A 16,480-nucleotide genomic window follows, 5' to 3' on the forward strand; every position below is an offset into this window, starting at 1 on the left:
GGAGTGTTCGCTGGAACCTCACTGAGTGCTCGCCTAGCGAACCCTTCTCTACCTCACTCGCCTAGCGAGCTTGCTGATATACCAAAAAATCATGGGCTTGAATTGCCTTCATTCTGAGCCCACCAAGCCACAAAAATCAGAGTATAAATTCTAAAATTCGTTGGAACAAAACTCAATTTGGTGCAGCCTCCATACACACTGAAAAACTCACTCTCACTCTGACTCACACACTTTTCACTTCCATCTCACATAAACCCTAACATTGCTTTGCAAACCCAACCGTGCATTTCAATTTCAATCGATCTCTCCAAACAGGTTTGCCCTATTTCCATTACTTTATGCTTTCAATTTGAAAATTCTGTAGAATGAATCATTAGGGTTGAATTAGGGAGATTGGGGTTTAGATGTGCATGAATGTGTAGAACAATGCCTTGAATGTTTAATCACTTAATTTCCGAAATGAGCACCATAGGATTTGGGGTTTCTGAAATCGGACTGTTATCAATGAAGAACCCAGAACCCGTAGGCATTCGCTAGCCCATCGCTAGGCGAGCCTGCAGCGAAGCTTCGCTAAGTCTTCGCTAAGCGAAACAGTAGTGATCATGACAGTAGTTGGTTTTTCTGTTTGCTCTCTAATTTGTTTTGTGCTTGTTGTGACATGTTTTCTATTGCATCCGTGCACTGTTTACCTAACACTGTTGTTGTTATGGTTCTTTTGTTTGGTGCAACTCTTGATTGCACCCCATCTTGTTATTCTAACTTGTTTGTTGAGTTTTTGTGAGGGCTCACATGACTCTTGAAGAGATAGCTTGCTTGGTATTCCACTTTATTTGTGGGGATACCATTTGGAAATTTATTCTGATTGCTTTGCTGACTTGTTTTCTTTGATGGTGCTAGCCTGAGAGATCTCTGGGTTTCTTGTTTCTTTAGTTGCTGTTACTTCGGATCTTTATCCGTGTGGTAGATCTCTTGATCCCTTTTACATTTTTCCAGCATTTTACTGCTTTCTTAGCTGGAAGACCTCGATAGGAGACAATGTTTTTGTGTGTTTACTTTTGTGCCCAAAGACCTCCAAGAGGAGGCACCAATGCTAAAGACCTCCGTGAAGAGGCAATTGACGGATAAAAGGGATTAGTAGTCAATCCCCCGTTATTCAGTGTGTCGTTCTTTATGCTCGCACTACGTGTCGATGCTTCAGAACAAAAGCCCAAGATCTTTTGTCCGGCCAGTCAGTGGAGAGGGTTCCATCTTTCTGAACCCCCACGCTTTGTCATGAGCTCACCCTGTCCAGGGTTAAGAGCTATGGGGTCTTATACTCATTACCCTTTTGATTTGCTCACCCTGACGTTCAATGTCAGTGGTTAAGAGCCCATTTGATTACCTTTCCATGGCTTGTTTGTCGAGGTTGATATGACCCCTCTTGACTAAAGCCCTACCCCTGTATGTTTGAACCCCCTCGTTGGTGTGTTTATTTTATGCTATATGTTTTTTTTTGTGGTGTGATCCTCTCCCCCATAGGATTGCTAGACTTCGTATAGTCTCTCGTCTGCATGTCAATTAAGGTGGCACGGTTCCTTCGTCTAGGACTTCCTTTTTGCATGAGCATTCCTAAAACACAAACAAACTCATTGATTTTTCTTCTCCTAAGAACACGTTAACTCCTTCTACTACAGGTGAGTAAGTCTCCAAAGGTCGAGCATCCGGTAGATTGCGTAGTAACGTCGTTCATCTAAGAAACACCAAAACAAACAAAAATAGGTTAGCCGAGCTACGCTGCTCTGATTCTCAATCCTTCTTGAGATACGTATGCAGCATGGTAGGGCCTGTGCGAGCAATAACTCTTTCTTTTCCCTACTTTGATTTTCTCTCTTTTGCATCGCATATAAGACTTTTATACACACACTTTAGACATAAATAACAAGCGTGGATCCTGTGGAGTACCACAGACGTGAAGGGGTGCGATAACCTTGCCTTCACGTAACCGGCCCCCTTACTCAGTTTTCTTTGGTTCGAGACTTTGTTTTATCCGTTCCCTTTTGGTTATGCAGTACTACCTTTCCCTCCTCTTGGGATAAAAGTACATAGCTGGCGACTCTTCTTCTGCGCCACTCTTTTTCGCGTTTGTACTTGGATTCGGGAAATCCGGGGAGTGACACCTTGCAAGTTGATATTCTTACTGCAGATGAGGTTGCAAATAAAGTTGTTCATGTATATAAAGCTCTTGACATCCCGGCTGCCCCAAACACTCCTTCTATTGAGCAGCCACCTTCCCTCGAGCTGAAGCAACTTCCTGAAAATATGAAATATGCTTATTTAGAGATGAATGAAAAACTACCGGCTATAATTTCTTCTAACCTTGACTTCGATCAAGAAAATAAGCTTTTGCAGGTTTTAAGGAAGCATAAAAAGGCATTTGGTTGGACATTGGCTGACATTCCAGATCAGATCACCTTCACGTGTCCATTTGACACTTTTACTTTTAGAAGATTCTTTGATCCTGGAATAAAAGGCGAAGATACTAATAAAAATTTCAAGTTCAATGGACATTACCCAAAGCTATTCCATGACAGCCCTACTTTGGAAGAAGAAAATGTAGAATATATCTCTTTGGGAAAGACTGCTTATGTGATCACCTATCCTCCTTGACTACTCGAGTGCGTTCTTTCCTCTCTCTTCTCTCTCTTATTTTATGTTTGTTTCTTTCATTGAGAACAATGCATATTTTAAGTGTGGGGGAGGGAATACTTTATTTTCTTTGTTTTTGTTCTTTGTTTTGTTTTGTTTTTGTTTTCTTTCTAAAAAAATTTGCATTTTTGTTGAAAGTTTTAGGCTATAGAATAATTTGAGGTTGGTTTGTAGAGACTTGGGAAAAGTTCACAAGATCGGTATTGTTTTAACACCGTAAGTCTCCTGCATATGGAAATTGAGTTGAATTTTAATTATGTTTTAGCCTTACATTCTCATCCTCTGACAGTTCTTGAGTAGTTTATTTCAGCAGTCAACACCATCTCACACACACTCTACGCAGGGAAGCCGATGAATATAAGTGAGTGTTCCGAAAAAAAAAGAGAAAAAAATAAAGGAATGCACCTTCTAAGTTTGGTGACCCTCACCCGGTCACTTAACCCAACGGATGTAGAACCTTCAATTTTTTTTTTTGAAAATAAGACTCTTTTGTAGTTGGTTCAGCGGTTTCTGGTGCTGAACTTGGTAGGGCGGATTACGATCCGATCCGCCGCAACTACAACTGAATAAGCAAAGGGTTATGCCACGTAGGTACTAGAATCCCGTGTAAAAAGGATCAGAGCCACTAACCGGTCGCCTTGTTATGGATGTGTGGAGATAACGGGCTTAATGTGATTGCGCCTGAATGAAAAAGAGCAAAAAGAAGGATGAGTAAGTTAGGCTTTAACATAATAACATGATTCGAGTTGATTTGTGTATTCAGGAGGTTTATGACTGCACAATTATGGATTAGTGTTCCTACGATATCCTTAGTGTGCAAGATTAGTACCTATCGATGCAAACTTAACCGAAGAAGACTTGTAGCCTAGGATGAGTAACTAATGATGTGTTTGTGTTTTGTTTGTTTTATTTTAAATTTTGCTCGGAGTGCAAAATTTCAAGTGTGGGGGAATTTGATCAGTGTATTTTGATGCACATTCTTCTATATTTATACTTATGCATTTCCGTGTTTTAGTTTGGTTATTTTTCCCTTTTAACGTGTTTTTATAATTTATCTTATTTTTACACTTATTTGTTTTTCGCAGTTTATTTTCAGCATTAGCAGCTTTCGCGAGAAAAATCATATCTTGAGCTAGGAGTATCGGATTGAGATGTGCTACCAGTCGATGGAAAGCTAAGAAAAAGATCTGCAACTTTCACGAAGAAGTCAGAAGCTGATTCGGCCTGTAGCAGGGCCAGAAAATTCGTTGAAGTTGCAGCATTAGTTTTATTTAAGTTTTGGGTCATTAGTTTTGGGCTTGGGTTATGTTTTCGATCCAGTTGGGTTGTAAACCAAATTCCTTGTTTTCCATATACCTAGCAGCCGCATAACATGAGGATCATCACTATTCACGAAATACTTGAAATCTTTGGCAAGAATTCTTATGAAGAACTAATCGATCCAAACAATTTGCTGTATTCGGGTTCCGATACCTTGAGATTTTAGTAATTCTTATTCAGGTTTTTTATTCCTTTCAATATTAATATATGTATTTTGTTTGCTTAATCCGATTTACATATGCTATATTGATTTAATCCGATTGATTGTGTGATCCTAACTATAGTCACGATTTCGTTTGCTTAATTCGTTATCGAGTCCGTTTAATTCATGTTTGCTTAATTCATGAAACTTAATCCCGTTTGCTTAATTCGGATAATAGGAACATACAACTTATACTATCAATTGCGCTTGTCAGTTGATATTATAATCGAATAGGAATAGTTAATCTGCGGTTGGAATTACGATAGTCGATGATAGGCAAAGACCGAATCAGTAAATTGTTGCTACAACTTATTTCAATAATCACTTATTTTAATCTATTTTTTTAATTGAATCCTAAACCAACCAAAACCCCATTAATCGTTACTATCATTGGTTAATTCATTCAAGAATCCTTGTGAGAACGATAATCCGAGTCAATTTGTCGCTAACTACGTTTTGTCAAAAATACTCGTTTTTGATCTGCGCGCGACAGCGGATCAGGAAGCATGACAACATGATTGGGAATGGTTTATGGGAGACTTATGCATCCAGAAAATGTTTTGTGCATAAAAGATTCATTTTTGGGTGGAAAACTACATATAGGTCAACACATACGCTTTATAGGTCGACCTATATGTCATACCCTAATTTTTAACCTTAGTATCCCACATACCATTGGCATCCTTGCATACAAATAAGGTCACATCTTGGTCCTCCCCCTCTCATCTTTGGGTTTGCTTTTTGCAGGGATCACCAAACACCTCTTTGTTGGTGTTTTACCTTTGTGTTTATATGATTAATTGCTTACCTAACCACTAATAAAAATAGAACAAATATGTTTTATTTTCCTTAAGTTTATTGTGCAAGGTAAGGCTTTTCAATTAAGAGCATCTCAAAGTCTTGTTGCTTACTTCTTAAGGAAAGTCAAAGGTTCATGTGTTTATTTCCATGCCTTCTTCAACAAGAAACTTCAAGCTTTGAGCAATATAATCAAGATGAAATCAAGGACACCTTATTTTGAGTTCATATGATCATCCATGTGCCTTGAAATGCAAGGAAAGTCCAAGTACACAAGATTGTTCCAAGTGGTTTGACCAAAAAGTCAACATTTGAAGTCAAGGTTCCAATGATCATAACTCTTTCAATTCTCAACATTTTTTGAATGCTTATTTTTGCATATGACTCTTATAAACACCCTCTACAACTTCTCTTTACATGACAAGAGCCAATTATGCTTGGAGGATCATCAAAGGTTTGGAGACATTATAGGTCATTTGTGGACTTAGTGAAATTTTACCTATTTTCAAGTGACTTTTCCTCAACTTTCAAGATTCGTAACTTCTTCAAATTTCAACATTTGAGACTTATTCTTTTTGCAAAATGTCATTTGTGATTCCCTCTACAAGTTTTCTTCAAGGATCATGGGAAAAATATGCCTGGAAGGCCATGGAATTCATTGAGACATTATAGGTCATTTTCAGCCATGGAACACTTGAATGTTTCTAAGTTATATGATCAATTTTCATGCCAAATTCAACATGACATAACTTTATGCTCAAATATCCAAATGCAACCTCTCTTGTCACATTGTAATCTTTGATATGGTGTCAACACATTGCAAAAAGAATGGGATCAAAAAGCCTCCTGAGCAAGATGCCTCATTGGGTTGAACATGATGACTTGGAACTGAAGAAATCACCATTGCCCGAAATTTGAACTTCACTAATCTTAATTCCAAGCCAAATTAGAATGTGTTTTGGACCTAAACATGTTAACCAAGTCTCCAGAAGTTAATTGACCCTTGAAACGCATCATTTGGCTGAGTTTTAATAAGTTGCAGGTCATACTTTTCTCACATTGGGATCAAATTCATTTTGCACGAATTCAACATCATTCCACACGTATTTGGATCCAAACAAATTCCCTATAAATAGAGGAAGCTATGGAATTTATTTCCAAGCTTTGGAGATCCAGGAAATCCCTGCTGCAATTTGAAATTTTCCAGAAAAAACTCTACTATCGTGTTTTGAATTCCAACTTATTTCAATCCAATTTCTTGATTCCATTAGCATCTTAGGCATCCTATGGAACTTTTGCAACAACTCCCAAGCTCTGAGACCTTCTAAAGTGCTCTAACCAAATCGAGCTTCATCAACTTCTGATCACCATCTGGACAAGGTAGTTCTGAGCATCATTTGAACTCAAACAAGTTACCACAATGTAGTCCTTCACTCTCTTATGCTTTCCACTAACTTAGCTGGTGTTGATTGATCATGCTCATCATTTTATTTTATTTTTCGTGGCTTGCTTACTTCTGAAACTTCTCTGAAATTCCCTTTGCTCAATTTAGATAAATGAATTTGGAGCATAAGGTTGAATTCGGGATGAGAAGAGGATCACAATGGTGGTGGTCTCGTGCTCTAAATTTACCAAATGATGAAAATCCGACGTGAGCTCACTTGAGAAGATGTCCGGAGTGTTCCAGGTTGTCTGAGTTTGGCCAGACATGTTGGACAAACGAAATGTTTTGATTGACTGGTTTTGAATTGGATCCCGTGTGTTGTTTGCATCCCGTTCTGCCGTACATCCGAATCTGAGGAGTGTTGGATCTTCCACGTCAATTAATGAGGCGTGATCCAAGGCTCCGTATTTTTCTGATTTTTAATTCTTTTTCTTTTATTAATTTTAATTTCACTTTCTTTTAAAATTCATAGTAATTTCATTTTTCATCCAAAAAATCCCAAAATAATTTCTAAAATTCTTTTTTATTTTTCTTAATTTGATTTTTATTTTTTCACATTTTATTTCACTGATTTTCTATTTTTCATGAATTTTCTCTTTTCACCTTTGTTTTAATTGGTTTAAAAATACTTTTCCTGCATTTTTAAATTCTAAATAATTTATTACATGCTTTTTATTATATTTCCAACCTTTCATAATTTTCTTGGTCATTTATTTGGTTTTTTGAAGAACTTTATAGATTTTTCATTTTATTTTAATTTTAAAATTCATTTTAAAATACTTTTGGTGCATTTTTGTTTAATTTAATTGCATTTTATATTTGTGTGACCTTTGTGAACTTCTGTTGGCCTTGGATCATGATGGTTTGGATCATAAGTCTCATCAAACTTAATGGATCTTGGATGTTGATGGGGTGAAAACCCTAATCCACCAAAATAGATGATTGATTTTGATGATGACTTGATCAAACTTTTGGTCCAATTTGGGTGTGACCTCTCTTGTCCCCTTCTTCTTCATCTCTTTCTTTTCCCTTTGATCAACTGGATGGTTTGTGTCCATCTTGTTCATGATGTGTGGATTTGTGCTTAATGAACTTTCACCATTTCAAATCTACCTCCTAATTGATCATGGATCATTTAAGGTATTTTGGATTGATGCATAAGTTTGTCCCAAGTATCATGAAGTATGGATTGAAGTAATGGACCATCCTACTAGCCTTTGTGCTTGATCATTCCTTCTTTTATCTTTTTTTGTTTGGCATGACTTTAGGAGAATGGTTTACATATCATTTCTCTAGCATGTATTAACACTAACATTATTATTGACCGGCCTCAGATAGTTGTGACTTCTACATAAGTCCAATTACAATTGCTTAACATAACACTAAATTTGTCCCAAAAGCAAAGGAATTTTTATAAGTAAGATTGTAAGTCTTATACTCCTCATGGTATTGTGGGAAAATATTGCTTCCTTTTCATTTGTGAGGGCTAGTGGCATACTTGTTGATTTTATCCAAGTTGGGTTCCTTCTCATAATGATGTATAGGTTCATATTTTCATGCTTGTGGGTGAATAGTTGAGTGTTCTCCAAAAAATGACCAAACCATCTTCCATTTTAATCACTAACCTTTACTAACATCTTATTATATTAACGTTACTTTAACGCTCTTTATTCTTTTATCATTTATTTCTTGATATTTATTTTATGCTTTTATTTTAGCACTTCATATCATATTTGCTTTTTGTCCACTTTGACCTTTGTTTATGTTTATGCTATTATTTTTCCCTTTGTCCATTTAGACTTCTTTTATTTCAAAGGCATTAATAAAAGAAAAACCTAAAAAGAAAGTTGATTCTCCTGATTCATGGACTTGTGGTTACTATCCTTGGCATCATTGTGGAGTTACGAACTTAGAATTATAATTTTGACCTTTGCTTTTGGAATTGTGATTTGAGACCTTGGGACTCATCTGATACCTTTGGCTTTTGACTTCTTTTGGAGATTTGGTTGAGTTACTTTGCTTTCATCTGATGCATGATTATGTTTTCTTATTCTGGCTTGCTTGAGGCTTAATCCAAATGAGGGAATTCTTGCTTGACTTATGTCATAAAGATTGCTATCTTTTGGTTAGATCTTTCCTCCCTAGCTTTTACTTTATGCTCTAGGATCGTCTCTTCTTCTCCTCTTCTTCTTTAATTTTCAAAATCTCCTCTTTCTTTTTTCAAAACATTCTTGTTTTCTAACTTGAACCATTTTCTTAACAAACCTTGACTCTTGTCAAGTGATTTTAAAAAAAAAAATCCTTATAAATGTTAGTCCATCTTAAGCATATCTAGACCAATTTCAAAAGGACTTAAAAGATGTATAAATAATATAAACCATTTTGTGCCCTTTGTGCACTTTTCCTTTTAAAACTTTTCTCAAAGGTTTAGACATGAGTCATTTCCATAGTTGAGATATAATTCTCCTATCCATATAGTATTGATGACAATTCTTTTCCATTTGTGAGAGCTAGTGACATACTTGTTGATCCTTATCCAAATTGGAGCCCTTCTCATGATGATGCAAAATTCTCATACTTGTGGGTGACTAGTTAAGTATTCTCCTTAAAATGACAAAGTGTTTTTCCCTTAAAAATAAATCAAAACAAATATCTTTGTTATTTTTACAATGAACTACGAGGTTTTGATCCTCCATGCACTTTGTTCATACGTAGGCATGAGACTTCAAAAGGTCTTAGCAAACACCAAAAACATAAAAACATTTCTTTTCCCATCTCTCCAATCTTTTACAAACAACATCCTTTTCAAACTAAAATATACATATTTTTAGAGAGATTCCCATGGAGTACCATGGATGTTTAGGGTGATAATACTGTCCCTTTGCATAACTATCCCCCGAACCCTTATCTCTTTTTATTAGTTATGTTTTAAAACTTCTTCGGGTTTTGTTCGTACTTTTTCCCTTTTCCTTTTGAAACAATAAAAGCACGATGGAGACTCTTGATTTGCGAGTTAAGTTAATCAATAGCTTAAACTCAAAATTGTTACTGCTACAGAAAAGTGGAGACTCTGCTGGGGAGTAGTCCCTAGTGAGTTAAGCCCATCTTTGTTTATGTGTATATATTATGTTTGTTGTTGTTTGTTATTGTTTGTTCTGTCTGGTGCTTGGTGATCTTTGTGTTGAGATAAGTCTTATATCAGGACTTGAGAGCTCTTATGATAGGAGGGTGGTATAGTCATGTTTGGCTTACATGGAGTTAATCCTTAATAAGTTGACTTGAGATCCCCCACTTAGTGGAGGCCCCTTTGGGATTACTGATGTCATACGAGTAGTTGTAATTGGCATTACTTTTTCCGATCTAGAAGCCCGAGAAGCTGAGGACCTTAGAACCCTTAACCCATATTGGCCTTTTAGGATGTAGTGCGGTGGCTATTTAGGCGTAGACTTGAATTAGTTGTTACACGATACTACACTCGGACGAGTTTCTCTTAAGAATATTATTGATTGGCGAGTAGTCGTTTAAGCTGATAATATGCAAAAGATGGGATTATGACTTTGGGAACTTTTTAGAACCTTGTTCTACAGGAGATTATACCCTTAGTACACACATTGTGGGTTGGTTCTTACCCTTGGCTCCATGCTCGTGACTCCGAACCTTTGGACCTTATTTGTGTGCTTTGTGTGATCTTGTTTGTGGTTGTTGTATCATGCACTCATTGCATTCATAAGAAATTTTCTCAATTTTCAAGGAACTTAGAGACTCTTTTTGCAAACATCACAAATATTTTGATCATGGATATTGGAAGAAAGAATACTCAGAAATACAGTTTCAGATGTCCCGATCTCATGGAATTAAGGAAGCTAGCATCTTTTATGGATTATCCTAAGGATTTTAGAGACCATTTTGGGAGACTTTTATCTGTTTTATCTACTAATATTGGGGATGGTCTTCTTTGTACTTTGGTTCAGTTCTATGATACCGTTTATCGGTGTTTCACTTTCCCCGATTATCAGTTGTTGCCTACCATGGAGGAGTATGCTTATCTTTTGGGTATGTCAGTTTCTGATAGAGTTCCTTTTAGCGGAGTGGAAGGAATTCTTGAGTCTCAAGTTATTGTTGAAGCCATTCACCTGAGGAAGTTTGACATAAATGCTAATCTCACTGTCAAAGGAGGTATTAAAGGGTTGACTTCGAAATTTTTGATTGAGAAAGCTTTTTCTTTTGCTAATGCTAATAGCATGGGGGACTTTGAAACTATTCTTGCCTTACTCATCTATGGTTCGGTCTTGTTTCCCAACATCGACCATTTTGTTGATGTTAATGCTATGATGATTTTCTTGATTAGGAATCTAATTCCAACTTTGCTTGGTGACACCTATTTCTCCATTCATCATAGGAATTCTAAAGGATATGAAACTATTATCTGGTGTGCGCCTTTACTGCACAAGTGGTTTATTCCGCACTTGCCGCAATCTCCTATCTTTAAAGAAAACAAGAGTTATTTAAGGTGGTCCCAAAGACTTATGTCTCTCACCAATGATGACGTAACTTGGTATTCTTCTGTTTACGATGATGTCGAGATTATTGATAGTTGTGGGGAGTTATCTAAGGTGCCTCTTCTTGGTACACAGGAAGGAATCAACTACAATCTGACTTTGGCAAGACGTCAACTTGGGTTTGTTAGACGATAGTACCAATCTAGAAGGGGGGAGGGGGGGGGGGGGTGAATAGATCAATATTTAAAATTTAGTGCTTTTTAAAATTGTTTTTAAAGGTTGCGAAAGCTCCCTAGACCACGATCGTCTAAATGATCCGTTAATGGAAAGATCGAATATGCGTGAAACCTAATGGAATGACTAAGATAAAGATAATCAACAACTCTCTTAATCAATTAATCAAATACATAAATCCTTGATATAGTTACCTTTAATGATGAGTTAACACAATAAGAGAACAAGCAAAATATTGATAAACTTGTGTGAAGTTAATTTTATCAAACACTTGGTGTGCACACTACACAAAGTATCAATTTCACTATAATTAACTGTGCAGAATTTTCATTAGTTATAATCAAAGTGATTGCAATAATTTATCGAACAACTTTAATTCACAATAATTAAGCAAGATGAAGTTTACGATTAATTTCACACAAGATTCAATTTATGCAGAATTTAAAGAGTTAGAGAAAGAGAGAACAACACCAGATTTGTTAGGCAGTCCCCCTTTCGTCCTCGATTAGGATACGTCACAAGATTCAATCATGCAACAATCTTTTGAAAAAATGATACTCTATATTGTCGCTACGCGAAAAATACAGAGTCCCCATCGGTTTTTATTTATTCAAAAGGAAAGGGAAAATATCGAGAAAACCCCAAAGAATGGTCATCGCAACCACGGACAAGTTTGGAAGTCGGTTATGCAAGGGGAAGGTATTAGCACCCCTCACATACATGGTACTCCATGGGAACCATCTAGGATGTATGCGCTTGAATCGATGTCGTTTATCGAATGTTTGCTTGCCAAAGGTTTGCAAAATGGAAGTGGATTTTAAATTAGTGTGCTCGCCAAAGATTGGGTCCTCGTGCCTACCTATGCCCACTTGTTTGAAGTAGGATATCAGAGCCCCGTAGTTCTTGGGTAAGAAATGCTATTTATTTTGTTGATTTTATTACCTTGAAGAAGGGTTTTCGATTGTGTCACCCTAAGGCTCAAACAAAAGGTTTGAATGCGTTGAATTGGTTTTAGGTTTTGAGAAATGTATTATTGATTTCGGGTTGCCCTAAAGACTATGGATAAATGTGAGTACCTCGAATTACCAAGCCAAACGTCTTGTGTTCAAGGCATTTAGAACGAGTGTAGAAAAGCTCAATTCTCATCCCTTCTTTACCACTTAAGGCTCGTGATGTACAATCCTAATCGTATTTATTGTGTTTTTTGAGTTTGATTTGAAAAAAGACCGCTTGACGTTGGATCAAGGGTTTGCTTATTGATTATAAAAGAGTGAGCGTTCCTAATGCCTACAAGATAGCTAACAAGCAATGACCAAGATAAGGAAAGCAAGTAAAAACATACATCTAAAAGGGGAGGGGGGTACGTGTAAAGTACAAGGGATTGCAGGAAATAAAGTTAATCAAGTGAAAGTTAATTCTAAAATGTTATATAAGTCCTAAACATGCATCAAGATCGAAATTAATCGTACAAGAAATAACAGCTGACAATGAATATGTAACAATCTAAGTTAATTGACCAATTAGAAAATTCTATAAGTCATAAAACTAAGGGAGCATGTAAGATTAAACTATTTCTAAGCCTAAGGGTAAAATCGTCATTTCACAATTATGGATTAATTTCTATACATGAAAATTCCAATTAAAGTCAATTAAATTCTAAACTAAATTTAATATTTCTAATTATCCTTTTCTAGTCTTCCAATAGTTCTAACCTAAATCTAATTTTTTTAATAAACCTAAATTCCTAATTATTTCTAATGTTTCTAATTAAAAATCTAAGTTTAATATTTCTAATTAATTTCTAAAAATCTATTTAAACTAATCAAGTTATTTCTAAGAATTCTAATCATTTTCTAATTAAATGCTAAAAGGGAATTAATCAAAGTCTAAAGTTTAATCACACTAAAAACCCTACTTAATCCTAATTAACTAATCAAGGTTTAATATTCCTAAAATTCTAAAATAATACTAATGATCTAGTTAGCCTAACCCTGTTAAACTAATCTAACCAAACACCAAAAAGAACAACCCAAAAAGCTGGAAAATGGGCCTTAATGGCGAAGTGGGGGTATGAGCTCGAATCGGTGAGGGTCCAAGGAGGGACCCGTTTAGGCCTTGGGCCCAAACCGGATCCAAGCCATAAGACTCGGCCTTACCACACGGAAACGGAAGAAAAGGACCTCGCGACTTCGACTCCGAACTCGGCGGCGTGTTGCAACATCGTCTTCCACCTCACGGCTTCATCTTCTTTAACGATGAATCGAAACAAACCTCGGATGATCAGTGCTGCCAAACATCGGTTAGCGACGCAAATCAAACTTAATCATTCGATTGGCTTGTGGATGCACGGACATGAATGAGAAATTGAAGATAAAATCGCTGGATTGAAGCTCGATTGAAGACAGGTTTCGTGATTCTAAATAGCTTCTCTTCTTCTTCCCGCACTCCCTGCGACTGTTACGGCGTCGTCGTTGAGGAATGGAGGACGCGATTTCGACCTCGACGCTCGATTGCGACACCAATGTCCAATTGTGGTTCGACCTCTATGCACGTGAAAATGAAATCGGAAATGGAATTGCAAATTGGAGTAAAACTCACCGAACCAAATTTCTGTCGCGAACAGGTACCGCTTTCTTCGTCTTCCTCCTCAATTCAACTCCTTCTTTCTTCTGTTTTGACCTTCTTATCAAGATGCGCGTTGTTCTTGAGAGTGAGGTTGTGAAAGATGAATGTGAGGGTTGATTATGGATTCAAGATTCCTTCAGAATTGCCGGTTGATTGTGGAAGACGTGGATTGAAGTGGAGAGTGTGATGAAATATGGACTCCCTTTTTCTGTTAGAACTTGCAGGTGGCTTTATAATGATGAGAGGGTAACCGTTTTGCTGAAAATTGATTCTGAATTCTGTTAGAAGTTCTTCCAAAAATTCTGTTATGGAGATGGTTATATAGTTATGAAGCTGAAAAATTCAGTTGGTTAGTTAACTGTTGGATCTGGTTTTTGCAGGTTTCGTCTTGCCGGCGTTGCTGTTGGATTTGGAAGGCCTTTGTACATCATTTTGGCTTATACAGCTTGTGGTTTGTAGCTTGTGTAGCCGTTGTTCACGTCACTTGCGCTTCAATTCTTCATACTGCTGCGTTCTTATTTGATACACCGTTGATGCATTTCGTTTTGCAGTTGGATGCGTCGCCTTTTGTGTTTCCGCTTCTGTTTTCAACTATGTATCTTGGACGTCGTTTATGCATGTGTTTCGTTTTGCAGTTGGATGCGTCGCCTTTTGTGTTTCCGCTTTTTTCCTTATGGCCTGCATTTAAATGGGTTATGGAATGGATATGGATTAATTGGATAATATGGATAAGGGTTATAATGGATAAACAAATGAAGAATTGGGTAATTGGCCTTTTTTAATGGATGCTAACTTGGGTTAAAGCTAAATTGGATTAAAACTTGGTTAATGAATAACAATGGATTTATTGGATTGAAAAAGGTTTAATGGATAATGATGGATAAAGATGCAAATGGATTATTGGTTTTTTAAATGGATAGTTGAATTGGGATATGGATGATTGGATTGATGGGCTTTGCTTATGGGCTTATGAATGCTGAATTTCTACCATGAAGACAAAATGAATGAATGAGCCAATTCTAAATCAAACAATATTGGCCCATTAATAAAAATGAATAAAAGAGAAAATTCAAAAATTAATTTGAATTATCAAACTTCAATTTAATTATCAAGAATTAATTTGAATCATCAAAGTGATTTGAATTATCAAAGATTAATTTGAATTATCAAAGATTAACTTGAATTATCGACTTGGAAAAAAAGATGAAATAACATGGACATTTATGTTAAATGAGATGATCAAGTACGGTTTCACATGGAAACTCAAACAAAATCTAATTCAAATTCGAACACACATTATGAACCAACATCGTGCAATGGATGATTGACCTTGACCGAAAATGGACCATGGCCAAAGAAAATGAATGGGATTATGAATGTGCTAATGAACTGATACATCAAGGCACATGGAATCAAGAATCAAATGGATGACTTTGAATGAGCCTGTATCCATGAGTGAAGTGAGGTATAAAATTAAGTGGATACCTGATTAACAAAATGCGTGGCATACCCTGATGATCAAGGCATGATCAAGCCTGATCAAATGCCTTAAAACCAAACGGTTTACCAAGCTAATGAAATTGTCCACCATTGTTATAAACCAAGGGATTAGGATTTGAAGGATTGATCCATCTCAAATTACTGATGAACCCTAGTATCCACTAGGTGCAAGCACAAAGCCATGAACTCAGTTCACGTGTCGCCTCTTATTGAACCATGCTTATTCAAATGAAATGAATGGATGAAGATGATATGCAAATGTTTAGGGTTAGTGACCTATATGATCAATGTGAAGGGTAGGGCGAATTTTGGGGTATGACATATATCCTTTGTCGCATAATTGGCTAATGCCAATAAGATTGTGCTTAAGGCCTTCAACTAAAAGGATATCTGAGATAGTAGTATAAGAGGGATTACCTACACTACCTTTTCCGAGTATAGATCCCTTGTTATTATCACCGTAGGTTACAAATCCTTTCTTCTTAGCCATAAAGTCAAAGAATAAGGAAATGTCACCCGTCATATGTCTTGAGCATCCACTATCGAGAAACCATGTTCTCTCTGTAGCCTCAAGACATTCCACCTACAAATTAAACAAGGGAAGGAGGTACCCAATTTTCATTGGGTCCTTGTGTGTGAGTGAAACTTTTGTTTCATTTGGGCAACCATTGAAAAATGCCTTTAGGAACCAAAAGTCTCCTAAATCAGCATTTAGCAATAGTGTGTCCCCTCTTGCAACAATATAGACAATTTAAGTTCGGATGAGAGTTGCTTTTGCTAACTTAATCCTTTACCACATAAGTGTATTTTTGATAAGGATTATTCGAGTTACTTCTAAAATGTGATTGATCAATAGCAAAGGTAACTTTAGGTTGCAAAGCCTTGTCTAATTTAGCTTGAAGAGTTCTAACCTCTCTTTGCCAAATGTGACAAGTTTCACATCCAGACCATCTAAACCAAAATCCCCTATCATCTTCAGCTTTGCCTTTAGTAGCCTTTATCATAGATTTCTTAAGAGTTTCTAATTCCTTTTCGGAATCAGAAACCTTCTTTTCTAAATACCAGAAAAATTTCTTATTTGAGGCTAAGCGTTTAAAAGCTTAATTGGCCTCATTGTGTAGAGTACTAAAGGCTTTTTGCAAATCAAAATAACACATTTTATCAACATGATCA

The 16,480-nt window shown here is 36.5% G+C and overlaps 1 protein-coding gene across 1 annotated transcript; it reads left to right on the top strand.

Annotated features, from left to right (window-relative positions):
* The first annotated feature begins 13,184 nt into the window (after positions 1-13,184).
* On the top strand, positions 13,185-14,674 carry LOC127118747 (uncharacterized). The gene is made up of 2 exons (XM_051049003.1): positions 13,185-13,805; positions 14,188-14,674. The coding sequence occupies exons 1-2, from the start codon at positions 13,704-13,706 to the stop codon at positions 14,587-14,589; spliced, it is 504 nt and encodes a 167-aa protein (XP_050904960.1). The 5' UTR covers positions 13,185-13,703; the 3' UTR covers positions 14,590-14,674.
* Positions 14,675-16,480: the final 1,806 nt, after the last annotated feature.

Source organism: Lathyrus oleraceus, chromosome 2, assembly GCF_024323335.1.
Source record: "Lathyrus oleraceus cultivar Zhongwan6 chromosome 2, CAAS_Psat_ZW6_1.0, whole genome shotgun sequence".
Classification (NCBI taxonomy): Eukaryota; Viridiplantae; Streptophyta; class Magnoliopsida; order Fabales; family Fabaceae; genus Lathyrus; species Lathyrus oleraceus.

Bases quoted from the DNA above. Each gene is read 5' to 3' on its own strand.
- LOC127118747 (XM_051049003.1), top strand. From the start codon at position 13,704: ATGTCCAATTGTGGTTCGACCTCTATGCACGTGAAAATGAAATCGGAA. The intron at 13,806-14,187 runs GTACCGCTTTCT...TGGTTTTTGCAG, and splicing joins CAAATTTCTGTCGCGAACAG to GTTTCGTCTTGCCGGCGTTG.